At 41.8% G+C, this 27,968-nt stretch overlaps 2 protein-coding genes across 3 annotated transcripts in view; both read right to left on the bottom strand.

The window, feature by feature from the left end:
* nudt4a (nudix (nucleoside diphosphate linked moiety X)-type motif 4a) overlaps positions 1 to 10,492 on the bottom strand; it is a 35,476-nt gene extending 24,984 nt beyond the window's left edge. The window contains exon 1 of one of the 2 annotated variants that reach the window (XM_045697030.2): positions 10,079 to 10,492. In XM_045697030.2, the coding sequence (XP_045552986.1) occupies positions 10,079 to 10,225 (147 nt within the window). In that variant the 5' untranslated portion in view covers positions 10,226 to 10,492. The remainder of the gene's footprint in view (positions 1 to 10,078) is intronic. The other variant, XM_014148245.3, reaches the window with a different exon arrangement.
* A 1,465-nt stretch (positions 10,493 to 11,957) lies between these two features.
* Positions 11,958 to 27,930, bottom strand: ube2na (ubiquitin-conjugating enzyme E2Na). Its single transcript, XM_014148244.3, has 4 exons — positions 27,814 to 27,930; positions 21,809 to 22,055; positions 13,094 to 13,234; positions 11,958 to 12,569 (listed from the first exon to the last, which is right to left on the bottom strand). Exons 1-4 carry the CDS (start codon positions 27,841 to 27,843, stop codon positions 12,523 to 12,525), a joined length of 465 nt encoding a protein of 154 aa, XP_014003719.1. The 5' UTR covers positions 27,844 to 27,930; the 3' UTR covers positions 11,958 to 12,522.
* Positions 27,931 to 27,968: the final 38 nt, after the last annotated feature.

Genomic DNA, 27,968 nt, shown 5'->3' with positions numbered 1-27,968 from the left:
CTTACCCTGTAAAGAGAAATGTATCATTGAAGTTGTTGGGTTCATGTCCATCCTACATCCTGGTATTACTAGGTCCGGAACACTAGATGGTGCTGTTCTTGCTATTAGGTGATTGTTTTTGAAGAATCATGACAGCAATCCATGCTTTAATTTGCAGGTAAATCCTGTCGTTAAGAGGGCACGGCAACACCTTTTCCCCCTCAGGAGACTGAAAAGATTTGGCATGGGTCCCCAGACCTTCAAAAAGTTCTACAGCTGCACCATCGAGAGCATCCTGAACGGTTGCATCACCGCCTGGTATGGAAACTGATCGACATCTCACAGTATTTTCTTAACTCTTTCTTGAACTGCACTGTTGGTTAAGGGCTTGTAAGTAAGTATTTCACGGTAAGGTCTACATTTGTTGTATTCGGCGCATGTGACAAATAAAGTTCGATTTGATGCACACTTGTTTACACAATACACACATCCTTATAATCACACACACACACACACACACACACACACACACACACACACACACACACACACACACACACACACACACACACACACACACACACACACACACACACACACACACTAGAGACATTGAACCACTGGACACTTCCCGTTTCACACTGTGCATTTAAATACCGTATTCCCGACATAGCTCATTCTAATATTTCTACTACTCTACATTGTATTTTAGTTACACTGTTTATACACACGGCCTATTTATTGAAATAATGGGTTCTTGATATACAGTGCCTTCAGAAAGTATTTACAACCCTTGACTTTTTCCACATTAGTATCACAATACTACGATAACAGATTTTCAAAATAGAAAACATGACTAAACTTTATGCAAAATTGTGGGTGCTACAGCTTGCAAAATAAACAATTGTGACTCTAGGTGAAAACATAATGCTTTTTGTTTATAGCATTAGGCCTGTTTTCCTCAAGAAATTCAAATCGACTTCCTTGCCACGATACTTCCGAGTGTCGCGATACTCATGACATCCCTACATTAAACAGGATGAAGAAACAATACTCCGAGCCGCAGCGCCATACTACTTGTCAAACATACAGAACTGATACTACAGTGCCTTCGGAACGTATTCAGTCCCCTTGACTTTTTTTCACATTTTGTTACGTTACAGACATTTTAAAGTTGCTTAAATAAAAAATAAAAACTCAGCAATCTACACACAATAACCCATAAGGACAAAATGAAAACAGATTTAGACATTTTTGCAAATGTATATAAAACCCTAAAACAGAAATACCTTATTTACATAAGTATTCGGACCCTGCAGAGACCATTGAACTCAGGTGCATTCTGTTTCCATTGATCATCCTTGAGATGTTTCTACAACTGAATTGGAGTCCACCTGTGGTAAATTCAATTGATTGGACATGATTTGGAAAGACACACACCTGTCTATATAAGGTCCCACAGTTGACAGTACATGTCAGATCAAAAACCAAGCCATGAGGTCGAAGGAATTGTCCGTAGAGCTCTGAGACAGGATTGTGTCGAGGCACAGATCTGGGGAAGGGTACCAAAACATTCTGCAGCATTGAAGGTCCCCAAGAACACAGTGGCCTCCATCATTCTTAAATGGAAGAGTTTGGAACCACCAAGACTCTTCCTAGAGCTGGCCGCCCGGCCAAACGGATCAATCGGGGGAGAAGGACCTTGGTCAGGGAGGTAACCAAGAACCCGATGGTCATTCTGAAACAGCTCTAGAGTTCCTCTGTGGAGATGGGAGAATCTTCCAGAAGGACAACCATCTCTGCAGCACTGCACCAATCATGCCTTTATGGTAGAGTGGCCATATGGGAGCCACTCCTCAGTAAAAGGCACATGACAGCCCGCTTGTAGATTGCCAAAAGGCACCTAAAGGACTCTGACCATGAACAACAAGATTCTTTGGTCTGATGAAACCAACATTGAACTCTTTGAACTCTCGCCTGAATGCCAAGTGTCACGTCTGGAGGAAACCTGGCACCATTCCTACAGTGAAGCATGGTGGTGGCAGCATCATGCTGCTGGGATGTTTTTCAGCAGCAGGGACTGGGAGACTAGTCAGGATCGAGGCAAAGATGAACGGAGCAAAGTACAGAGAGATCCTTGATAAAAACCTGCTCCAGAGCACTCAGGACCTCTGACTGGAGTGAAGGTTCAACCTTCCAAAAGGACAACGACCCTAAGCACACAGCCAAGACAAGGCAGGGATGGCTTCGGGACAATTCTCTGAATGTCCTTGAGTTGCCCAGCCAGAGCACGGACTTGAACCCGATCGAACATCTCTGGAGAGACCTGAAAATAGCTGTGCAGCGTCGCTCCACATCCAACCTAACAGAGCTTGAGAGGATCTGCAGAGAAGAATGGGAGAAACTCCCCAAATACAGGTGTGCCAAGCTTGTAGCGTCATACCCAAGAAGACTCGAGGCAGTAATCGCTGCCAAAGGTGCTTCAACAAAGTACAGAGTAAATGGTCTGAATACTTACGTAAATGTGATATTTCGGTTTTTTTATATAAATTACCAAAATATTATAACCTGTTTCTCCTTTGTCATTATGGTGTATTGTGTGAAGATGGATGAGGGGGAAAAAACTATTTAAGCAATTATAGAAGGCTGTAACGTAACACAATGTTGAAAAGGTCAAGGGGTCTGAATACTTTCCGAATGCACTTGTTGTTGGGGGTGGGATTGGCGTGGGGTGTGTGTGTGTGTGTGTGTGTGTGTGTGTGTGTGTGTGTGTGTGTGTGTGTGTGTGTGTGTGTGTGTGTGTGTGTGTGTGTGTGTGGGGGTGTCCGTGTTTGACCATTTCTTTGGATTCTTGGTGTATAACTCATTGTTAGGCAAAGGTTGGGTCCAAATCGGCTGTTAGATACAATATTTATTCAATATTATATGAATCCTCTAAATAGAAAATGGGCAATTTGGGTGATCAATTAGCTTAATTTCTCAGATATCAAATTCTATTTCAACAAACTTTTGCAGGAATGCTAATCTTATCTGTTTTAACAACAGAAACGACTTCAGAACAATCTGAGATGGTGGGTGTCAATCCTCATTCTTGTGATTTTTGAGATAGAATGACCCAGGGGACAGCTATTGCCCCTGCCCAGCATTTCTATAAATTGCACCTGATAGGGCGTTTAGCACATAGTGTAACACTCATCCCTCGCCCCCTGGCTCTCCCAATCACATGCAGGCCTGAGAGATGGAGTCTTGTCACCAGGCAGAGCAGTCATTATCCAAGATGCCCCCTCTCTTACCACTTCAGTCCCATGTTAAGTCCTAAACAGTGTGTGTGTGTATACTGCATACAGGAGACCTTTGACTTTGTGGTGCCTCAGCATAGAGTTAGTAATCACATTAATACATGTGGTGACCAGTAGCGTTGCGTGGGCAAAATCACTGAGGAAGCTAAGCCAAGCCAGTAAAATAGCCATATTACAACCTGTTGCGTCGTTTGCTCTGTAACCCATTCGTTCATAAACCACCGGGATATACAATAAGGCAGTGACAACAAAAAGACAACAGTCACACAGTGGCTGAATAAATTCAACTACACATATGTTCGTTTCATCACAAAGTCGGAGAGCAACATCTGTCTGGTGAAGTCCACAAAGCAAATATTGCATGTAACAAACAGTTATATCACCTGCAGCATGGTGAAGCAAGTTCATGTTTTTGACAGTTTAAACAACTAGTGATTTAGAACCACGGCATTACCAAGTCAGCACAAAGACAACAGGAGCACTGCCGCTGCTATTCCAGCAACATTTACACTTAAACATTTAAACATCATCAAATCAACAAGGCTATAAATGCTTAGTTTAATATACTGAAAACCAACTTAAAGATACCAAAAACTATTTAGTCCAATCAATGTTGCTAAATATCATGTGGCTGTCCATGGTACTGATTTCTGTGTGTGTGTGTGCGCGAGTAAAACCAAACATTTTGAAGCACCCTACTTGTAGACTGGTTGAATGCCAATGCCATCCTCCTGTCATTCATGTTGGCAAAACGGTCTATGGCTCTGTCATGCAGTACACTTTTAGTTTTTGTTGTCATAGGCTACCTAGCTAAAATACTTGCTAGCCTAACTTCATCGCATGGACAAAAATGAACCAGCTAAGTTAGCTACATATTGAATTTCAATCGTTTCAGGCCAGTGGCACAAAATATTAATTTATGGTTAGATCAGAATCGTCGTCATAATCATTGGCCTGACAATTAGGTCCAAATCCCCATCTCCATCCATAGCTTAGGAAAGGGACGATTTATCAAGCTAGCTACTGCAGGACATCAACACAAGCAGATCACAAACTAAAATGACATTATGCTTAGGAAGTGATTTGATTGGTATGAAGCCAAATCTAAACTGGACTCCCTTGGGGGGCATTTTGCTGCACCAGGACATCCCACAGTTGAGCTCAGCTCAACGCTGATTGGCTAATTCTTTCATAATTCTTTAATCAAGGGAGGCCAAATGCTTGCTGGCATCAATCAATCAAATGCTATGGCGGCAACATGTTATACTATTTTGGTCCAGACAGCATCAGATACATGGGCTAGACATACTGAGACAGAGGGGTGCCGTTTCCCTCGCTCCGATGATTTATCCGGTGAGATTCAGACACTTGCAAATTGACCAAAATGTTTTTTAATGTTTTATTGGTGAAATATTTTGAGAAGCCTGGGGTCCCAAGGCATCCACGAATACACGCCACTGGTGGTGACTGTTGTGTATTGGGGTTGTGCCGCATAGCATCATGGGTGTTGTATATTGTAGACCGAGCACGTTCTAGATCAGTGGTCACCAACCTTTTCTGAGTCAAGATCCCTTTCTGAGTCAAAATGCAAGAAATGCCGAGATCTACCGCTCGGATTTTTTTTTTTAACATGACTTAAAAAACATAAGCCTATTCAACATTAACTTATTAAAAACAGTACTGTAGCAATGGTTTGTGCAATAGGCCCAATACATTAACACCGCATATTGGATTTGCTTGAATTGCCCTGCCAATGCATTGTTGTTCGAACCATTTTTTTAAACGTATTCAGCTGCATTGCTGGTTGTAGCGCGAGTGGGAGTGGTAGGAAGAATGAGCATTTTATGGCTTATAAAAGTGTTGACAGTGCCGAGTAAAAACATGAACTCACTCATGAAAACAGCAGCTCTTTGCTGTATTTGTTGACAGTCTCTCTAGTTCTGCTTTTAAATGTTTTGAAATCTCAACTTTGCTTTAGCTTTATTTCACGCCTGCTATGTTACTGCAGATACGGTATTCTGAGCCATCCGATTGGCCAGCGCTGGGCCTATAGTGCACTTTACTTTCTCTCCAGGCCCCCGGAAAGGAAGAGTTTGTACCTTCAGACACATGAAATGGTTCAAAATGGGAACACTTCGCCTACCTGGCACGCAGGGCAGCTGAAATCAGGGCACCTACCTCCAACAGCGCGAGACTAATAAATAAAAATAGGAACGCAAGGCTTTATCGTTGGGTTTTTACAGAAATGTTTGGCTATCAGAATGCGATCGACCGGTGGGTGACTACTGTTCTAGATAAATGGTTGGACTAATTCCCGTCCGCCGTATGTATCATCATTAGTGAATTGTTATATAGACGTGGTCCTGAAGCCCACGAGACCTAACAAAAGATGGGCAACGAATAAGTCTGAATCTGCAGTGACTATTTTGTTTTTAAAAATGTGTTGTTACGAAATGGTCACCTAAAGTCGTCTGATTCGTGAACCCCTGATCCAGTCTCAGCCCTTTGTCTTTTGGCAATGCTAGGGACACACACAAAAACAGCGCTTTTAGACACACTTTTACATACATGACTACATTGTGTATGTTTACTCATACAGTAGTTGTTATTTACCATGTCCTCACCTGGGATTTCAACTCACAACTTCTTGGTTCACGGCATTACGATCTGCCTGCTACGCCACCATGTCTATATCAATGGCCTATTCCTACACTTTGCACTTCAAAGTAAATTTCAGCTCTGTTAAAAATGAATTATATCAGTGATTCAGGAGTAACATTAACACAGAAAATGCCCCAACAACATTAGACAACTATACTGAAAACAAACTCAAATTGCTGAAATAAGTAAATTAAATCAGTGAGAGAATAGTCATATTAACTGATAGCTAAAATAGCAGTGCAGATGGCACTCTTTTGCTAAGAGCAGAGGTGTATTGTAGGTTATGAATGTGTAGGTGAGTTCTGAAGTTCTACAGACTTAGTGGCATAGCAGAAAGATTAGAATACCAAGTCCAGAGGTTGTGAGTTCAAATCCCAGGTGGGAACATATTGAAAAGTCAGTACTAAGTGATCATGTTAAATGTAATCATATTGTCACTGATTAAAGACTGTTACACTAATTTAGTTGAACAGCAAACCGCTTACCTTACAACCACCATACCATTTCATTACTTTACTTATAATGGTTTGGGACACCTGGGACCATCACGTCACAAAAACCTCCAGGGGACCATGACATAATGTCCGAAGAACATTCAGGGGACTTTCAGGGGACCATAAACAACGTCTCAAGAATGTTATAAACAGAACTGTTATAAACAGTTTGGTGAAAGTATTGAGCAGTGAAGATCATATACAGAATGGTTTGAATATTTAGTTCTTGCAAATGACATTGATGAGGATAAAATTGTGCTTACATTTTTTTGTGTTATGGACCAAAGTAGGCTTGGGCGAAATACCATTTATACCGGGGTATTTCAAAATTCTTACGGTATGATTTTCAATACCCAGCTGGGGCTGCAGGGTTGTGTGCTACGCCACTGCGTATAACTGTAAGCTAAGTATAACTAGTAATGCGGTAAAGAGGTCTTCGAACTCGACCAAAACAATGGAATTGCCTTGGAAATGGGTGGGGGGAAAGATCTCGGGTCTCCTCATGGCCCACCAGCAAAATTAGTCTACATTCAGGCTATTGTTTGTATGTGTATTTCATACTATGTTGAGGTAAGAATCAGAGTATAACGATTGTATGGATGTCAACCCCAACACACGTTCATGTCATCGTTAACAATCAACTGCATTACAGTTAAAAATGACTGACTACCATCATCGACTTCTGTATGCTCGCTATGTTAACCAACTTATACGAACTTGAGTTAGCATTTAGCAGTCACTTCTTATAAACTTGAAAAGGGACAACTTCCACATGTTATGCAGCGAAAACAGCCAACTATATCAAAATGGGACTTAAGTATTGTGGGCCTGTTACAATACATAAATCATGACTGATTTGACAAATGTCGCCTTTGTTAGACCAGATTTGTTGAATGTGCGCCAATCTAGACAATGGAATGTCTGCGCTTCATTGACTCCTTTACTGCATAGACCCAGTCGGTATTAGATAGAATGTCGCAGCCCCACCCGCTTGTGGGGAAAACAACATGTGGTTACAATGGCCCGCTCTCAAAGGACTGTGGTCTCTCGTTCTCTGTTGCCGACGTTAGTAAGACATTTAAGCGTGTTAACCCTTGCAAGGCTGCCGGCCCAGACAGCAGCCCCAGCCGCGTCCTCAGAGCATGTGCAGACCAACTGGCTGGAATGTTTACGGACACTCCAGCCCTGTCTGCTGACCCCAATTGCTTCAAGATGTTCACCATTGTTCCTGTACCCAAGAAAGCAAACGTAACTGACCTAAATGACTATCGCCCGGTAGCACTCACTTCTGTTGTCATGAAGTGTTTTGAGAGGCTAGTTAAGGATCATATCACCTCCAACTTACCTGACACCCTGGACCCAATTAAATTTGCATACCGCCCCAATAGATCCACAGATGATGCAATCGCCATCGCACTGCACACTGCCCTATCCCATCTGGACAAGAGGAATACCTATGTAAGAATGCTGTTCATTGACTATAGCTCAGCCTTCAATACCATACTACCCTCCAAGCTCATCATTAAGCTCGGGGCCCTGGGTCTGAACCCCGCCCTGTGTAACTGGGTCCTGGACTTCCTGAATGGCTGCAGCCAGGTGGTGAAGGTAGGAAACAACACCTCCACTACGCTGATCCTCAACACATGTGTAACAGTGTAGGTTCCGTCCCTCTCTTCGCCTCAACCCGGGCTCGAACCAGGGACCCTTGCACACATCAACAACTGACACCCCACGAAGCATCGTTACCCATCGCGCCACAAAAGCCGCGGCCCTTGCAACGCAAGGGGCAACCCTACTTCAAGTCTCAGAGCGAGTGACGTCACCGATTGAAACGCTATTAGCGCGCACCACCGCTAACTAACTAGCCATTTCACATCGGTTACACATGGACCCCACAAGGGTGCCTGCTCAGCCCCCACATGTACTCCCTGTTCACCCATGACTGCGTGGCCATGCACGCCTCCAACTCAATCATCAAGTTTGCAGACGACACAACAGTAGTAGGCCTGATTACCAACAATGACAAGACAGCCTACAGGAAGGAGGTGAGGGCCCTGGCGGAGTGGTGCCAGGATAATAAACTCTCCCTCAATGTCAACAAAACAAAAGGAGCAGATTGTGGATTTCAGGAGACAGCAGAGGGATCTCGCCACTATCCACATCGATGGGAGAGCAGTGGAGAAGGTGAAAAACGTCAAGTTCCTCGGCGTACACATCACTGACAATCTGAAATTGTCCACCCACCCAGACAGTGTGGTGAAGGCGGCTCAACAGCGCCTCTTCAACCTCAGGAGGCTGAAGAAATTTGGCTTGGCCTCTAAGACCTTCAAACTTTTACAGATGCACAATTGAGAGCATCTGTCGGGCTGGATCACCACCTGGTACGGCCACTCCATTGTCCGCAACCACAGGGCTTTAGAAAGTGTGGTGCTGTCTGCCCAACAGCACCCAATGTCACAGGCCAAAAAGATAATCAAGGACAGCCAGGGCCTGTTCACTCCACTATCATCCAGAAGGCGAAGTCAGTACAGGAGCATCAAAGCTGGGACCAAGAGACTGAACAACAGCTTCTATCTCAAGGCCATCAGACTGTTAAATAGCCATCACTAGCCAGCTACCACCCGGTTACTCAACCCTTAGAGGCTGCTGCCATATGTACATAGACATGGAACACTAGTCACTTTGATAATGTTTACATACTGTTTTACTCATTTCATATTTATATACTGTATTCTACTGTCTTTCAGTCAATGCCACTCCGACATTGCTCGTACTAATATTTATATATTTCTTAATTCCTTTATTTTACTTTTCGATGTGTGCATTGTTGTGAAGGTAAATACTACTGCACTGTTGGAGCTAGGAACACAAGAATTTCGCTACACATGAAATAACAAAGGCTAAATATGTGTATGTGACGTATAACATTTGATTTGATTTTGATAGCTAGGTTTCCATCCAATTTGTGACAGATTTTCATGCGAATATTCTAAAATCTGCATAAAGCAATATACACATTTTCCCACCAGAGATGTTTCCATCAAACTGACTTTTTGCTGATAAAAGGCTGTGCATGACGACATAGGGAAAACGTAGCTTATCCATGTCAATGAAACTTTGATGTTGAAAAAAAACTATAAAAGCGTAAGCGGCATCAACACATGCATTAATCCTCTCTCTGTATCACTGGAAGTACATGACTGCGATGACACGGACCAGTGTTGTAATGGCACTTTCTGTCTGAGTCAGAGAGTGACTGCCAGGATGTACATGAGCTCTCATAAGCATATCCTTTCATAGGTCAGATGTTTGTGCATTTATAGCTGGACTTCCATGAAACTATAACTGCCTTTCTTTCTCCCTGTATTTCTTACTTTCTCTCTCTTGCGCACACACACACTGTTTATCAACAGACCTAACCCACCCACCCTGTAAAGTTCCCTCCCATGACATCCCTTGATTAATGCCACGTACGAATTTGTCAGAGGTAAACAAAATATATTTATATGGAAAGTTTACTGAAGGTTTCGATATCTGAAAGATAAAGAACGCGGTAAAATAGGCCAATATGTTGTGATGCCTCAGTCATGTGAATATCTATACAATGTTTATGGTCGGAAAACTAAACATCTCGACCACCCATACCTCGTCCTCTTTTTCATTCTTGAAACATAAACATGCCGCTCTTCTCTTGAAACCTTCGCCATCATAAATCCTCGTCTGGTTGGGTTTAAACTTCATCATATATTCACAACCTTCGTGCTCCAAGGATATCCGAAAGGTGGAGTGCATAAGGATCCAACCAGATCAAGTCAAGTGCCTACTTGGTCAAGAGAGCAGCAAGAAACTACGCACAGAATCTCAAAAATAAACCTTCGGGCAATCAAACTTTAACGTTGTTCATCTATTCATTCACAACAATTAAGCATCGCATTTCCCGGGTGTGTTGATGATTCTGCATAACATCCTGTCTAGTTGCCGCTGTCAAACTGCTTTTCCCTACGCCAACTAGCACCATCTGTGGTCCGTGATCACCGCATCTTGCTGACCTCACTACAACGCAGTGACCACATATCAGCGCCAGCCCCTGCGACGTTACATGCCACGGTTAGACGTTCAATAACTTGGTGTTTCCCACACTGAAACATACATGAAACGCCCTCGATTGTCATAATCCTAGCCTACTCAGTCTAATTTCAAGTTGTTTACGGTGCTACTGTTAACTGCAAGTATACCATTTAAAACTTTACATTTTGTCATAAGTGATTCTTCTTGGGGAAAGTCAAGTCCCCATTTCGAGGTCCATAAGAAAACATCACCGTTTATTTGAGCTAAAGATGCAAGCAAGTAGGCTACCGCACTCAATACAGTGTTCACCAACAATACATTTACCTGGTTGCCAGCTCAGTCAAACCTGCACCATTGCACCTAAGATTGTATCGATCTTCACCTTACTATACTGTCCTATAATGGTGAATCGAGAAACTGAAGCACCTGGCCATCATACGTGTTTTGCTGTTTTGGATATTAGAATATGTGAGCAAATTCATCTCTTTGTATCACCAGGTGGTGCCTGACTTTCCCACCATCAATTGAAGGATAGACTAACTAAAAATCTAGGATCAGAGTGAAGATTAAGTCTGGAAATAAGCAAGTGTTACTATTTTTTCTCAACTCATCTGAGGGCAGTCATTGTTCACTGTTCAATCTGACGTGTTGAGTTTAATGTATGCAATTCAATGACAGAATTGAGGACGTGCCAAAAGTCCAAACCTACTGTCCTTACTTCAAAAACAAAGGCTTACAATATTTTCTTATTAATCAACAGATTTTATTTACAGAAAAAAAGAATACCAGTGGACTGTTTTCATACCATTCAGAGAGCAGGTAAACATTTTTCCCCTCAATAGAAATAATGACTATACAGAGAACTGAATAAAGACTTTTCAAACCAAAAACAAATATTGACAAATATTGTTCAGTTATCTCCCCCATCTCCCCTCACCCTCTCCACAACCCCTTCAAACACAATTCCCCTCAGCACACACTGCCGAACTGACAACTCCAATGCACCCCCCCCTTATTATTTTCTGAAATAAATGCCATGGGGAGGAAGTCAACCGTTGTGTCTTGTAACATTAGATTGTGACAAACAGGAAGAACAAGAAGCTAAAAGGGCCATGTAGCCAGAGAGTCAGTAGTAGTAGTAGAGACATGGTTTACATATGTTTGATACGTTCCATTGATTCCATTCCAATGATACCGTCCTCCTATAGCTCCTCCCACCAGCCTCCACTGTAGTAGGCTGATGTCAGGAAAACATTCAAATAAAATAAGACATGAGAATAAAATATATTCCTAAAACTATAGAAAATTATGGAATTCCTGTCCCCGCTCTCCCACACAAAGGTTGCAACAGTTAAACGTGATGATGGCAGGCTCAGATTAATTGTTTAGTCATTATATTGTTACTTGTATTTAATGTTCAAGTCAGAGATGTGGTTTAGCAGGAGCTAGGTTGTTGTTTTGCTAGTAGGCCTTCTACAGAGGAATGAGTCCATCCATAGTCTGTCTCAAAGGGTGTGTCTACCTGGGGCTAATCAGCTGCTTTCAATACACAAACCAGCATCACGAGCGACAACAAAGTTAAAAGAAAAGTAAAAAGTTAGGCAATCTTGGACAATAAATCTTACCCTCCCCCATGAAACAAACATGGGATCCACACTTATTTTGTAATATTTTTTTTGTACGAAGCTCATTAAAGCGGATGTTGCTGGTTTCCTCCAAAATGAATGGAAAAAGAACCAGGTGGTGAGTCAGATCTGCCAATGCATCTGAACAGTAGTGAATTATGACAAAGACGACAAGTCAGGCTTCTCAATTTCTCTTATGAGCATTTATATCAAATTCACTGGTCTTTTTTCGCAATATTCCTTAAATGTGTTTTTTTTTAATGATATTTTTTTCCCCCTCCAATATGGTGTCCTTTAAATGCACATGAATTACAAAGAAGAAGAAGTCTTGGCAGAAGATGAGGAATGTGTGTTCACACTGACTTCCCGCTTGGTTTCTCTCCGCTGTTTTCCCTTTTACACTTCTATGTTGTTCTGAGCGTAAAGCCTGGTCCATGTCCGGGCTGCAACACAAAATAAGGGAGAGAGATGAGCTCAGAAAGCAAGTGTAGTGAGTCAGTTATTTATTAGTCTTTTGGTAGAATCCTTGAGGCTTCAAGTTGTAACTTCATCACATTTGTACTTGCTTTGCAGGATAGGCCACAGGGTAAAAAAAGCCACTATATACAAATTAAATGTTTATATCAAAAGAAGTCGAGTTCATAAGGTGTAGAATCTAAAGTTACCAGTAACATAAAGCATCAGCACCAATATTAATCAGTGTTGGATTGGCTGAACAGTAGGCTGCATTGAGAAACTGAGTTACTGTGTAAAATTTTAACAAGGTTTTGTTAACCGGGCACCAAACACACAAGAACATGGACTGAAACAGGGAGAAACGACCTGGACGTGTCTAAAAATAAAAGTAAATTTTCCCTTTCTGTTGTGTGGCATAACGAACATGACCCAGACAAGTGGGTGTGGTGAGTGAGTAGGAGTGCACTTTAGAGGAGTTCACCGCTCAGAGCCGGGATTCATCAAGACTCACCTGTCTCTATGGCTTGAGCTTCATTGGATTTCCACTGCTCCGCAACGTCATTCGCTAGAGGATCATCAGGGTTAGGAGCGCTTAGTAATGCCTGGATTGATAGCAGGACTGTGCGGATCTGTAAGGCTGGAGACCATTTATCTGTGAAAGGAGATTTTATAAGAAAACAAAAAAGTACAAATGAGGAGGGGGAGAAAGTGAGGGATGAAGGGAGGAGAAAAAGGGGATAGAGAGAGGGAGAGACATTTGAGGCATGTATCCATTTTGAGCAATGGGGGCATGTCGCAGCAATGGGGATATGCGGCTTGAGTGGGAGGTCAAAAGTTGAATCTGAGAGGCCCTTGATCTTTTGGGCGAGATTAAAAAAGAAAATCCCTCATAGCGCTCGCAGGCCAAACATGATTCTAATGCAGTGGGTATATGGCAGGAAACAATTCCCAGGCCTGTCCCACTAACGAGCCTGAACTCACTGATGTGTATGACATACATACAGAGAAGCTGCAGCGGTGTGACAGACAGTTAAAGACGTCTCATCTCCCCTGTATCTGTTAGGGCTGAGCGATAAGGCCAAAATATCATATCACAATATTTTTCTAAATGTTGATGCTATTTCATGTTTTTGAATAATACAAGTTCAAAATTTGCTTTGTGAGTAGTGCATGACCCTAGAGTGGTAACACATACATTCTAAGCAATTTCGAATGGGTCTTTCTCCATTCTGCACTCATTTGAGATCCTTTCCACAATGCCACGTAGGGCTGCACGATTTGGGCATTTTTTTTATTTTTATCTAGGTGTTATTTTTAACCAAATACAGCAATTGTAATTTAACTTTGATCAAAACACTTGGGTGAACTGTTGAAATGATGGAAATAGAATAGTTATAATTTTATCCAACTCATTTTAACACAAAACTTCCTCAGTGCTCCCGCATTATCATAATTCATATGCACTCCACAAGAAATTTGCTCATACATCATGACAAAATACACCATATTACTGTCCTGCTAATGTGCCTGGACTTTTAGGCTGAAATGCAGAGAGAAAAAAAAAAAAAAAATAAAAACATAATATAGGCTACCTATGACTTTGTTGTCTGACCAACTTTTTTATTTTGCTGTGTAAATTGACTGGAAATATTCACTGCAGTATTAAGCCTAAGATTGAGTTTATGAATTATAGGCTAATATGCATACGCTTCTAAATTAAAGGTGCTGCATGGTCAATCCGACGTCTGCATTGGCCGTACAGCATTTATGGTGATACGGCCTCTGCAAAATTCAGGGCATTCATACTTCTTGCGCTTCTCCGAGCAGCGCAGTGCTATTGTGAAGGAAGTTGTCAAGGAAGTCAGTTTGTGTTAATACAGGACCTCCCGCCCTCACCTAGCATCAACCAATCAATCATGTCAATGCAGAGCTATACGGAGCCCTCTGCATTGTTACAAAATTCGAAAGGCGCACGGCAATACGGTACAGACCTCAATTTGGCCTCTGACTGCCTCCGCGATTGAGTCACAACCTCCATACAGCACCTCTGACCACATTTTCGGATCAAGCATAAATTGGCTCTTACATGCTGACTAGACCGGGCGCGTGCATGCGTCTGCCATCGTGTGCATGTTGATTTTGTCCATCCACACCAGACACAAATCAGGACACACAGGTTGAAATATCAAAACAAACTCTGAACCAACTATATTAATTTGGGGACAGGTCGAAAAGCATTAAACATTCATGGCAATTTAGCTCGCTAGGTTGCTGTTGCTAGCTAATTTGTCCTGGGATATAAACATTGGGTTGTTATTTTAAATGAAATGGGTAAAAAAAAAGGGTAAACAGAGTTTGTTTCTAGTAATCTCTCCTCCTTCAGTCTTCTTTGGATGTTATATTCTGGTTGGCAACCAACTTTAAGGTGCATTACCACCACCAACTGGTCTGGAGTGTGGATCTCAGTTCATCTTTCAATCACCCACGTGGGTATATGCTCCTAAAAACCAAATGGGGAGATGGGAGAGGCGGGACTTGCAGCGCGTCACAAATTGGAACCAAGTTTTTAGCGCCTGGCTAGGGAGACGCTCATTGACGCTCACTCAAACTGATCCAAATGCTTGCATAACCAGGCCTAGGCTGTTGGCCAATGTACAGTGGTTTGCTAAAGTATTGACCCACCTTGGCATTTTTCCTATTATGTTGCCTTACAACCTGGAATTAAAATAGATTTTTTTGGGGGGGGGGGTTGTATCATTTGATTTACACAACATGCCTACCACTTTGAAGATGCAATTTTATTTTTTATAAATGTGAAGCAAACAAGAAATAAGACAAAAAAACAGAATATTTGAGCATGCATAACTATTCACCCCCTGCCCAAAGTCAATACTTTGCAGAGCCACCTATTGCAGCAATTACAGCTGCAAGTCTCTTGGGGTATGTCTCTGTAAGCTTGGCACATCTAGCCACTGGGAATTTTGCCCATTCTTCAAGGCAAAACTGCTCCAGCTCCTTCAAGTTGGATGGGTTCTGTTGGTGTACAGCAATCTTTAAGTCATACCACAGATTCTCAATTGGATTGAGGTCTGGGCTTTGACTAGGCCATTCCAAGACATTTAAATGTTTCCCCTTAAACCACTCAAGTGTTGCTTTAGCAGTATGCTTAGGGTCATTGTCCTGCTGGAAGGTGAACCTCCATCACAGTCTCAAATCTCCAGAAGACCGAAACAGTTTCCCTCAAGAATTTCCCTGTATTTAGCACCATCCATCATTCCTTCAATTCTGATCAGTTTCAAAGCCCTGCCGATGAAAAACATCCCCACAGCATGATGCAGCCACCACCATGCTTCACTGGATGGTGTTCTCGGAGTGATGAGAGGTGTTGGGTTTGCGACAGACATAGCGTTTTCCTTGATGGCCAAAAAGCTACATTTTAGTCTCATCTGACCAGAGTACCTTTTTCCATATGTTTGGGGAGTCTCCCACATGCCTTTTGGCGAACACCAAACGTGTTTGCTTTTCTTTTAAAGCAATAGCTTTTTTCTGGCCACTCTGCCGTAAAGCCCAGCCCTATGGAGTGTACGGCTTAAAGTGGTCCTATGGACAGATACGCCAATCTCCGCTGTGGAGCTTTGCAGCTCCTTCAGGGTTATCTTTGGTCTCTTTATTGCCTCTCTAATTAATGCCCTCCTTGCCTGGTGCATGAGTTTTGGTGGGTGGCCCTCTCTTGGTAGGTTTGTTGTGGTGCCATATTATTTCCATTTTTTAATAATGGTTTTAAATGGTGCTCCGTGGGATGTTCAAAGTTTCTGATATTTTTTTTATAATCCAACCCCGAGCTGTACTTCTCCACAACTTTGTCCCTGATCTGTTTGGAGAGCTCCTTGGTCTTCATGGTGCCGCTTGCTTGGTGGTGTTGCAGACTCTGGGGCCTTTCAGAACAGGTGTATATATACACACACTGAGATCATGTGACACTTAGATTGCACACAGGTGGACTTTAACTAATTATGTGACTTCTGAAGGTAACTGGTTGCACCAGATCTTATTTAGGGGCTTCATAGCAAAGGGGGTGAATACATATGCACCCACCACTTTTCAGTTTACATTTTTTATTTTAAAACAAAAAAAAAACACTCATTTGGATTATTTTGTGTATGTTTATTACATTAAATCAAAATAAATTTTAACTACAGGTTGTAATGCAACAAAATAGGAAAAAGGCCAAGGGGGTGAATACTTTGCAAGGCACTGTAGTTATTTTGTCATGAAACAAAACAGGATGTGTGAGCAGTTATTCAAATTTGCCAACATCACCGCAATTTAAAATAATTGTATACTCACTTGATAACAATAATAATTTCCTCATTGCACTGTGTTGTTGTAGCCCAGGTAGAATTATTTTCTTGTCTAAAAACATAGGCCTAGTCAATAGTGGAGATTTGCGTGCCCCGGTGATCACAGAGCGCAGCCTGGAGGAACGCACTACAGATCTGCCATTTCTTGGACTTTGACAGGTAAATATTAGGCCTATAGCCCTAATATTTAGCTAATGAATGGTCTAATGTCTAGCAAATATTTAGCTTCTTACTTCGGCTACACATCACTAGGCTCGCTCTTCCAGCTGCTCCCAAGCGCAACAGGCTACAGGCTACGCAAGCCTCTCCACAATAGGCATTCCTCTTCTCGTGATATCTCAGGAAAAGCTATAGGCTACAAAACCTATAGGACATTTAGATTTTTTTTATACTAGGCCTAATTGCCTATTCGGGGAATGAAGCAGGCTTGCTAATTGCTGAATGTATAACAGGCCTACAGCATAGAAAATGCTTGTCGAGGAGAAAAAGTGCATTGGTGTGATCACTTTTGGCCAGTTATGATGAAATTATTGCACTGATGCATTACAAATAGTTGCACAGGACATACAGAGATGAGCACAGTGAAAACGAAGACCCAAAGGAACTGACAACCATTAGAAAAATGTAAATCACTTGCAACGAGGTAATGACATGCCATTTAGCCTGCACATCTTTTACAGCGTTTGTTGTTGAATTGCTACATTTAAATACAAGTTACTAGATTATTTTTCATTAGGCCTACACGTACATTGAAGTATTATTTGCAGTTGTCACTATGAAAAATGAACACACCCTCAAAGCACTGAATGGTCTGAACCAGTTAGAGACCTCATGAATGGTCTTGTGTTAACACTTGATTAATAGGCAGCGTGCAGTAGGATGCGTTGATCAGTGGATTTTATTTCTTTATTTTATTTTACCTTTATTTAACCAGGTAGGCAAGTTGAGAACAAGTTCTCATTTACAATTGTGACCTGGCCAAGATAAAGCAAAGCAGTTCGACAACATACAACAACACAGAGTTACACATGGAGTAAAACAAATATACAGTCAATAATACAGTAGAAAAATAAGTCTGTGTACAATGTGAGCAAATGAGGTGAGATAAGGGAGGTAAAGGCAAAAAAAAGTCCATGGTGGCAAAGTAAATACAATATAGCAAGTAAAACACTGGAATGGTAGATTTGTAGTAGAAGAAAGTGCAAAGTAGAAATAGAGATAATGGGGTGCAAAGGAGCAAAATAAAATAAATAAAATAAATAAATACAGTAGGGGAAGAGGTAGTTGTTTGGGCTAAATTATAGATGGGCTATGTACAGGTGCAGTGATCTGCTCTGACAGCTGGTGCTTAAAGCTAGTGAGGGAGATAAGTGTTTCCAGTTTCAGAGATTTTTGTAGTTCGTTCCAGTCATTGGCAGCAGAGAACTGGAAAGAGTGACGGCCAAAGGAGGAATTGGCTTTGGGGGTGACCAGAGAGATATACCTGCTGGAGCGCGTGCTACAGGTGGGTGCTGCTATGGTGACCAGTGAGCGGAGATAAGGGGGGACTTTACCTAGCAGGGTCTTGTAGATGACCTGGAGCCAGTGGGTTTGGCGACGATTATGAAGCGAAGGCCAGCCAACGAGAGCATACAGGTGTAGGACTGTAGAACAATAAACAAACTTTCCTCTAGTGTGGATGCTTTTATAGTTATGTAGCATATAGTATTTCATTATAGTTACCTTTATAGTTATTGGCTTGGTGGATGGCCCAGGCCTTAACTCTTGGCACAACACAACTAACGTTATCATCACAACAGAAATAGCCTACTAGTAAGTCTAGCTAACGTTAGCGGACTTGAATGAGATAAATATAAAAACAACACTTATTTACTTGACTTTAATAGTCTATAAAATTGACTCAAATAATTTACTCTGGCAAGTTTTCCACCGGCAGGCTTCAGTAGGGAAGTGGAAGTCGAATCCCTCACTTCCTGTTGTTTGACTGTGCCAATAGCAACGTTTGAAAATGAGGTAGATAGTATATAATAGTGGGCACTTTGAATACAGTGCTGTTTGACATGATAAAGAACGAAAAACCCAGGGAGGCGTTATTGTGATAGGAACTTCATTGATAAGTGTTTCCTAGGGGACCCTATAATCTTCTGCTACATTAAATGTTTTTTATTAGCTACTTCATGTAGCTAACATATTCATGCTTCGTCTATTCCTCTTTTATTTAGAAGATACTTTTGCACCCCCCCCCAAAAAAATGCTGATTTAGTTATCAGGCTGTATTAGCTAGCTACGTTGGCTCTGACTCAGTACATTTATTAGTTAGCTAGCCAGCTAACTAGCTATAAACATTAGTGGCTAAAACGATTGTTAGCCACAACTTGCTAAGAAAAGACAAACTAGCTGTTTGCAGACAGTAAGATACACAAACTAAGTGTAATTATAGAACCCTGTAGATTTATACTAAGAAGCAAAGCAGAAAATCTGCATCGTTGTCATCAACATGTTGCATGGTCTGCATTGACCATGCAGACTGAATACAAGTGGGTGAGCAACAACTGCCGCCCTTCTGCGCTGCTCGAGTGGCAGGGGGCGGGGCTTGGTCTGTGTGGAAAGCGGTATGGAGAGAGAGAGTGACAATGTGCAACTGCAGCCCGGGTCATTCCTGCATGCGTGCATTCCTGAGATTTTTCGCCCCCGCCTCCCAGAGTCCTCCTTACTAGCTAGCATGGTTGACAACGGTAGACAGAGTCCTTTGCTTCCGCCTGCCGAACACCTGCCCTCACCGTCATTAACAGAACTGCGGGAAAACAGTGTCCGACAGGCAGCGGACACTATAAACAGTTCGCCACCACCTACCGCCAGTACAGCAGGCGCGATGCCGTATGCTAGCTAACTAGCGACACCGTGTGCTAGCTAGTTAGCACACGGTGTAGCCCCCACCTGCTATGCTGGCGGTAGGTCTGTTGTGTACCGGACTAGCTTGCTAAGCTAGCACAGTTTCCTTTGCTCCCGTCTGCCGAACACCTGCCCTCGCCGTTGTTAACAGAACTACGGAAAAACACTGCCCGACAGGCGGGTACGAAGGACACCGTCTACCAGTGTACAGCTAGCTAGATATCGTTGTCGACCCCCACACTTCTTCTGTGGGGTTTATCGGCTGCTGGCACCAACGTTTTTGTGCATTAACGCCACATACTGAACTGGGGCACCCGTACCTCCTGCCTGTCCTAGCTTAAAAATATAACAATAAAGATGGTTCCAGCATGCAGGAATGCCCCGAATTGCAGGCTGCAATTGCACCCTTTGGGAAAGCGTAGAGAGACGATCTAAGTAGCGAGAAAACTATAAAAACAGACGCTACACATGGCAGAGTAGCATATCACATTCAACAAACCAAACATTGAAATACCGTTATAGAAGGTAAAGTAAAAACCAAAACGTGCATCAATACCGGTATTTAGTCAAATACAGTATACCGCCCAGCCCTAGCTATCTGTTATTAGTCAGATGATGATATGATTAACTGGATTGTACATAGATACTTTGATGATAAAACAGGTCAAATATATTTTTGATATTTTCAGAAAAGGTAGATGTCCTTAAATGTCAGACCTAGAATCAGATAATCCCTTCCTAACCATAACCTATTACATGCTGACCACACCGCTCGCGTCGCATAAATAAAATGTAAACATACATGCTATTCAATTATTGCGCCAACGAGCGTCTGCATTGCCAAGCGCTAAAATAGAAGTCAGTTCTATTTGTGACGCTGAATGCGGTGCAAGTCCTGCCTCCCATCTCCTCATTGGTTATTCCCACGTGGGTGATTGAAAGATGAACTGAGTTCGGTCGGTTGTCGTGGTAACTATGAAAGTTAGATGTCAAACGCCATATAAAGTCCAAAGAAGAAAAAGCCTGGTAGGAGGAGAGATGACAAGAAACTATTTGGATGACCGCTTTGTGTGTGAATTAATTGTCAGAGTAGAGGACCTTGTGCATTTCAGGTAACATAACAGCTCAACGTTTATATCCCAGGACAAAATAGCTAGCAACAGCAAGCCAGCTAAATAGGTCAAACTGCAAGCTTGCTAGCTAAATTACCATAAATGTTTAATGCTTTCGACCTGTCCCCAAATTAATATAATTGGTTCAGAGTTTGTTTTGATATTTCAACCTGTGTGTCGTGATCGCGTTTGGCGTGGGGGGACAAAATCAATTTGCGCGCGGCCGGTTTGGGTACAGATTTCGGGGGATGAAAGGAATCTCTGTCCCTGTATCAGCTGCACCTGCTACCACATTTAAAAAAATTCTTTCAGGACATCATTTTTCATGTTTTTGCTAACAACCTCAGTCTAAATGTGTTCAAGGAGCCATGTTGCATTGAAAAATTGTGTTTTTTCAAAACCTGCCCTGTTGGTATCCTGATTAAACCTGACTGAACATTGCGCTCCATGTTGAACTTTAAAAAAATAAATAAAATTACAAGGAGCATGTGTGCGCCTACGTTGAACAATGTAGGAGCGCACAAAGAAATTTAGGAGCACAATGAAAAACATTTTATTTGTAGAAACGGTGCAAGCATGACTGTCATAAATCTGTGCTCAGTGTATTCTCAGTGGCACTAAGGGGCTGCGGTACAGTGAACTAATCATTGGAACAACTATATGGGCGATTTTTTTTCTAGGTGCACAGGCGCTCCTAAATAAAAATTCCAAGTTGCACAGCAAAATATTTAGGTGCATATGCAAGTAAAATGGTCCACTGTTGATTAACTTAACCTGAACTGAAACAGCGAAACAGCAAAATCAGTTTGGATGTCAGGCTACTGTGTCGGTGCAAAATGACGCAAGTCAAGCACCCCTTACCTTTCAATATGTCTAGACATATTCTTCCCAGCTTGTCTACGTTGGGGTGGTATATTTTGGTCATAAAGCGTACTTTTGGAGCTGCCATGGGGTATTCCTCGGGAAGAAAGAGTTCAAGTTTAAACGTGCCACCTTCAAAGGGAGAGTCCTGGGGCCCGGCGATGACCACATGGAAGTAGCGGGCGTTACCTTCGTCAGGCTCCGCCTTGATGCCTGGGACAGGCTCCGCCATCAAGCGCTGAGTCTCCTGACAAACGACAGACATACAGAGTTAGGCCTAGATGCAAATCTTGTGGTGGTAACCATTGTTCAGCAGGCACATTTGTATGTTTGTTCCACTGCTTACTCATCACTTACAATACTAAGAAAATCCACCACAAAATTATAATTTCAGTGTTAGGACTGATCAATCTTTCAAAGACAATGCCTACAGCCCAAAACATCTAGCCTAACCTATCCTGGCCCATGCCTCCTACTAGGCAGCTAGCAGTGTGTCACTACGCTTAGTGGCTCTATAGTTGGCTGCAATACAGTCTAAAGCAGAATATCAGGCAGCTAAATCTACAAATTTGTGTTTTCCGTTGCAAAACTTTCCAAAATGTTTTCCTAATTAATACAGGTGACAACTAGGGCTGACTTTCCCCATCAATGTGGAGGCGTTACCGGCTGGAGCACCCTTATGTATAAAAAATTTAAAAGTATAATAAATTCAATCTTCAGTGGTTGATTAAAGAGTACATCTTGTAGGCTGACTAGCTCATCATGGAAGGCAACTGCCCCCAGGCTCAGGGCTGTGACCAGGGCATAAAATGTACCTTTTGGTCCACCTGCCACTGTGGCAGGTAGATTTAAAATCAACCAGCCACTCAGATTTTTTAACAGCCAAAATATTTTGGGGCGCAAAGATTACACCAACAAAACATAAAAAAACAGATGTGCATGCTTTATAATGTTTTGAAAACAATATATATGTATTACTAGTAAGAAGTAACTAACGTGGTATATTGAATAATACATTTTTTTGTGACCTGAGTCTTAACCAAAATGTCACAGATGAGACAAATTTTCACCTGCCCCTTTAAGGCCGGGAGGTTACCGTGGTAGCGCGACTGGAGTCATGTTTCTACCTGTGAGATTGAGTCTTACCAGTAGAAGCGTTGTCTTCTCTTCCCTAGCATTTGAAACTCAAAAACAACCTAGTTTATGAACAAAATGTAAATAGCCAAAAAAACAAAGTCTCACTTCAGTAGACTTTCGTTTCAAGTAAATAAGACCAACTTTTATACCAGTGCACAGCTCTTTACGTGCGCACAACCACCAGCCAGGCAGTGTTGCAGCGCGAGGTGGGATAGGCTATATAGGATTCGTAGTTTGACTTTGTGCGATTAATTTACCAGCTATGAAACAAAAACGGCAGAACTACTTTTTTTACTGTAAATGTGATCATACTTGATTATTTTTATAAAAGAATGCGAGTGAAATGCTAACACTGTGGAGCCCTGACCCCCGCCAACGTGGCTGGTGAAGTAAACATTTTACACGCCAATGACAAAATCGACAGGTGGTGGGTGTTAATTTTAGGCCCTTGCTGTGACCTGGAGAAAAACACACCCTTCTCAACGTGACTGAGCGTAAGCAATCTGATACGGCCTTATGGTAATGCAAGAGGCAGGGTGACACCTGTGACAGGTGCAGCAACAAAGATGAACTTTTACAGGCCTAGGCATATTCCTCCTCACCAGCCTACTAATTTCCCAAAGTAGCCTAAAATACCAATACAGTGCAGTCGGGAAATATTCAGACCCTTGACATTTTCCACTTTGTCACTTTACAGCCTTATTAAAAAATGCACCAAATATTTTTTTCCTCATCCGTCATCAAACAATACCCCAAAATGACAAAGCAAAAACCGTTTACAAATTCTTGCAAATGTATAAAAATAAAACACCTTGTTTACATAAGTATTCAGACCATTTGCTATGAGACTCGAAATTGAGCTCAGGTGCATCCTGTTTCCATTGATCATCCTTGAGATGTTTCTACAACTTCATTTGAGTCCACCTGTGCAAAATTCTATTGATTGGACATGATTTGGAAAGGCACACCTGTCTATATAAAGGTCCCACAGTTGACAGTGCATGTCAAAGCAAAAACCTGGGGAAGGGAACCAAAAAAATGTCTGCAGCATTGAAGGTCCCCAAGAACACAGTGGCCTCCATCATTCTTAAAAATGATGGAAAGTAAAAGGCACATGACAGCCCACTTGTAGATTGCCAAAAGGCACCTAAAAGGACTCTGACCATGAACAACAAGAGTCTTTGGTCTGATGAAACCAAGATTGAACTCTTTGGCCTGAACATGAAGTGTCATGTCTGGAGGAAACCTGACACCATCCCTACGGTGGAGCATGGTGGTGGCAGCATCATGCTGTGGGGATGTTTTTCAGCGGCAGGGACCGGGAGACTAGTCAAGATCAAGGGAAAGATGAACGGAGCAAAGTACAGAAAGATCCTTGAGCGCTCTGGAGCAGGTTCCAAGGACTGGTGCGAAGGTTCACCTTCCAACAGGACAACGACCCTAAGCACACAGCCAAGACAACATAGGAGTGGCTTCGGGACAAGTCTCTGAACGTCCTTGAGTGGCCCAGCCAGAGCCTGGACTTGAAACCGATCAAACATCTCCGGAGAGACGTCAAAATAGCTGTGCAGCGACACTCCCCATCCAACCTGAGTAAAGGGTCTGAATACTTATGTAAAAATGATATTTCCTTTTGCAGAAATGTCTACAAAACTGTTTTTGCTTTGTCATTATGGGGTATTGTGTGTAGATTGAGGCCACTGTGTTCTTGGGGACCTTCAATGCTGCAGACATTTTTTTGTACCCTGTCCCAGATCTGTGCCTCGACACAATCCTGTCTCAGAGCTCTACGGACAATTCCTTCAACCTATTATTAGCTAACTAGCCTGCTACAGTAGGCCACTTTGTAGGGTCTAATGAGTTGATAATCAAGTGTGCTATTGCTGGGCTGGAATAGAAGTCTGCTCACCCAGTAGATAGGGATCAGTGGAGCAAGGTTGGCCACCACTGGTATGGAGTTTTTCTGTTCACCTGAAATGATGCTTCAGTAATAAGTGTGCTTGTAACTACTCAATTTTCTATTGTTGTTTAGACCACATACGAGTTAACTTATGTGTACATTTTGAAGTGATGATTCTTTGATGTGCTTAAACTGTTTTAATTGTTATACTACTCAAATTGAACTAGTGTCAATGATGATCACAATCCTGCAATAAAGATGGTAAGGGGTTCTGTCTCCAATGTGCATGTGTTGTATTCACAAAAATGAAAATTTCCTTGATGTCTAGTTGTAAGATCTCCAATCTGTTTTATTTAATTTTCACGCTCATTATATCAGCTACTGTACCAGTCAAAAGTTTGGACACACCTACTCATTCAAGGGTTTTTCTTTATTTTTACTATTTTCTACATCGTAGAATAATAGAAGACATCAAAACTATGAAACACATATGGAATCATGTAGCAACCAAAAGTGTTAAATAAAAATATATTTTATATTTCAGATTCTTTAGCAGCCACCCTTTGGCTTGATGACAGCTTTGCACACCCTTGGTATTCTCTCAACCAGCTTCATGAGGTAGTCACCTGGAATGCATTTCAATTAACAGGTGTACCTTGTTAAAAGTTTATTTGTAGAATTTCTTTCCTTCTTAATACGTTTGAGCAAATCAGTTGTGCTGTGACAAGGTAGGGGTGGTATACAGAAGATAGCCCTATTTGGTAAAAGACCAAGTCCATATTATGGCAAGAACAGCTTAAATAAGCAAAAAGAAACAACAGTCCATTACTTTGAGACATGGTCAGTCAATCTGGAAAATTTCAAAAACTTTGAAAGTTTCTTCAAGTACAGTTGCAAAAACCATCAAGCGCTATGATGAAACTGGCTCTCATGAGGACCGCCACAGGAAAGGAAGACCCAGAGTTACCACTGCTGCAGAGGACAAATTAATTAGAATAACTGCACCTCAGATTGCAGCCCAAATAAAAGTAACAGATGCATCTCAACATCAACTGTTCAGAAGAGACTGCAATTGTTTTTTTTTTAAGTACTAAAAGGACACCAATAAGAAGAGACTTTCTTGAGGCCAAGAAACACGAGCAATGGACAAATAGACCGATGGAAATATGTCTGATGAGTCCAAATTTGAGATTTTTGGTTCAAACCATCAGGTCTTTGTGAGACGCAGAGTAGGTGAACGAATGATCTCTGTATGTGTGGTTCCTACCATGAAGCATGGAGGAGGTCAGTGATTTATTTAGAATTCAAGGCACACTTAACCAGCATGGCTACCACAGCATTCACCATCCCATCTGGTTTGCGCTTAGTGGGACTATCATTTGTTTTCAACAGGACAATAATCCAAAACACACCTCCAGGCTGTGTAAGAGCTATTTGACTTAGAAGGAGAATGATGGAGTGCTGCATCAGATGACCTGGCCGCCACAATCACCCGACCTCAAACCAACTGAGATGGTTTGGGATGAGTTGGACCGCAGAGTGAAGGAAAAGCAGCCAACAAGTGCTCAGCATATGTGGGAACTCCTTCAAGCTGGTTGAGATAATCAAGGCAAAGGGTGGCTACTTTGAAGAATCTCAAATATAAAATATATTTTGATTTGTTTAACACTTTTTTGGTTACTACATGATTCCATGTGTTATTTCATAGTTTTGATGTCTTCACTATTGTACAATGTAGAAAATACAATACCCTCAACTTCTCCATTTCTGATGCCCATCCAGTTTGATTTTTATTTGCCATATATTTTTAACTGTGCTGTCACAAAAGTTCTTTACTTACATACATTTTACAGACACAGTATATTTTACATTTGTTATTTTGTTGTTATTAGTCCCACCCTTCAGTTTCATTCAACCCCTCCCATCCATCTGTTAACACCATCCATATTGGATTTCTATCTGCCATATATTTTTCAACTGTGCTGTGATGCCTCACAAAAGTTCTGAACCTTTCTATTCTCCGTTTCTACAGATTGTAGAAAAATAAACATTTTTGCTAAAAGTATTATATTATTGATCGATTGAGAGATACTCTCAATGATTGGCAGTGAAAAGCCAACTGACATTTACTCCTGAGGTGCTGACCTGTTGCACCCTCGATAACTACTGTGATTATTATTATTTGACCATGCTGGTCATTTATGAACATTTGAACATCTTGGCCATGTTCTGTTATAATCTCCATAATCTAATGTTCCTGGCCTATAACGGGTGGGACATTAACTTACGGTAGCTAACTAGCAACAGAGGCCTAACGGGAAATAGCTATCACACAATGGTAACGTTCTAAATGCTAACTTAATAGCCTGCTAAATTGACCCTTTAATAGTTAAGGACTAAGTATCTTTATACTCATGAGCAATTTAGCCCAAAATAAAGATTGCAGCCGTTTATATTGTGGCACAGTCACGGGAGTAGGCTGTCTGTGTATTCATTGCAACACACATGTACGGCTAGCTATAGTGTTTGCTAGCTATAGTGTTTGCTAGCTATAGTGTTTGCTAGCTATAGTGTTTGCTAGCTATTTGGAGAGGGCGGGATGGGTGACTGGCTGGCTAACGTTTAAGATAGCTAGCTAGCAAGCTAACGTTATATTGATTGCTAACTCTCTGACTCTGGTCAGTATGTTACATTCACTGTATAGAGTGTATTAACGAATAAACAACCACACAAAAGCCACATTTCTTTGCCATCTTTTACAGGCGTGGGTGTATTTTTAACCCACCTTTATTCCGTTTATTAGGAACAGGGTCGAAACGGAAGTAACTTCGCAGCTGCGGCAAATGCAAGCTAAGTAAATTACGAACAGTGCGGAGCATTTTAGGATTAGCTAGCTAGGACATCATGAATCTGTCATAGACAACAACAATAGTCTGTGTAATTCATAAAGCACTGAATAGTTAGTTACCTTAATGATCCTACGGGGCAGTCCTGCCATCTTGTCTTTAATGAGGGGTTTGGCTGTGACTCTTCTCTTTCGTTTGCGTTGACAGCGAAAGGCACGCACACACCTCTTCCGGTGTTCTGCTCATTTTGCGTCATGAGACCATCCTGAAAGTGTAA

This window comes from Salmo salar, chromosome 16 (genome assembly GCF_965601325.2).
Source record: "Salmo salar chromosome 16, fSalSal1, whole genome shotgun sequence".
Lineage (NCBI taxonomy): Eukaryota > Metazoa > Chordata > Actinopteri > Salmoniformes > Salmonidae > Salmo > Salmo salar.
This window is presented reverse-complemented; position numbering and strand designations above follow the sequence as displayed.

Bases quoted from the DNA above. Each gene is read 5' to 3' on its own strand.
- ube2na (XM_014148244.3), bottom strand. From the start codon at position 27,843: ATGGCAGGACTGCCCCGTAGGATCATTAAG. The intron at 22,056-27,813 runs GTAACTAACTAT...GTCGTTTGTCAG, and splicing joins TGCCCCGTAGGATCATTAAG to GAGACTCAGCGCTTGATGGC. The intron at 12,570-13,093 runs GTGAGTCTTGAT...TTTGTGTTGCAG, and splicing joins AGCTCAAGCCATAGAGACAG to CCCGGACATGGACCAGGCTT.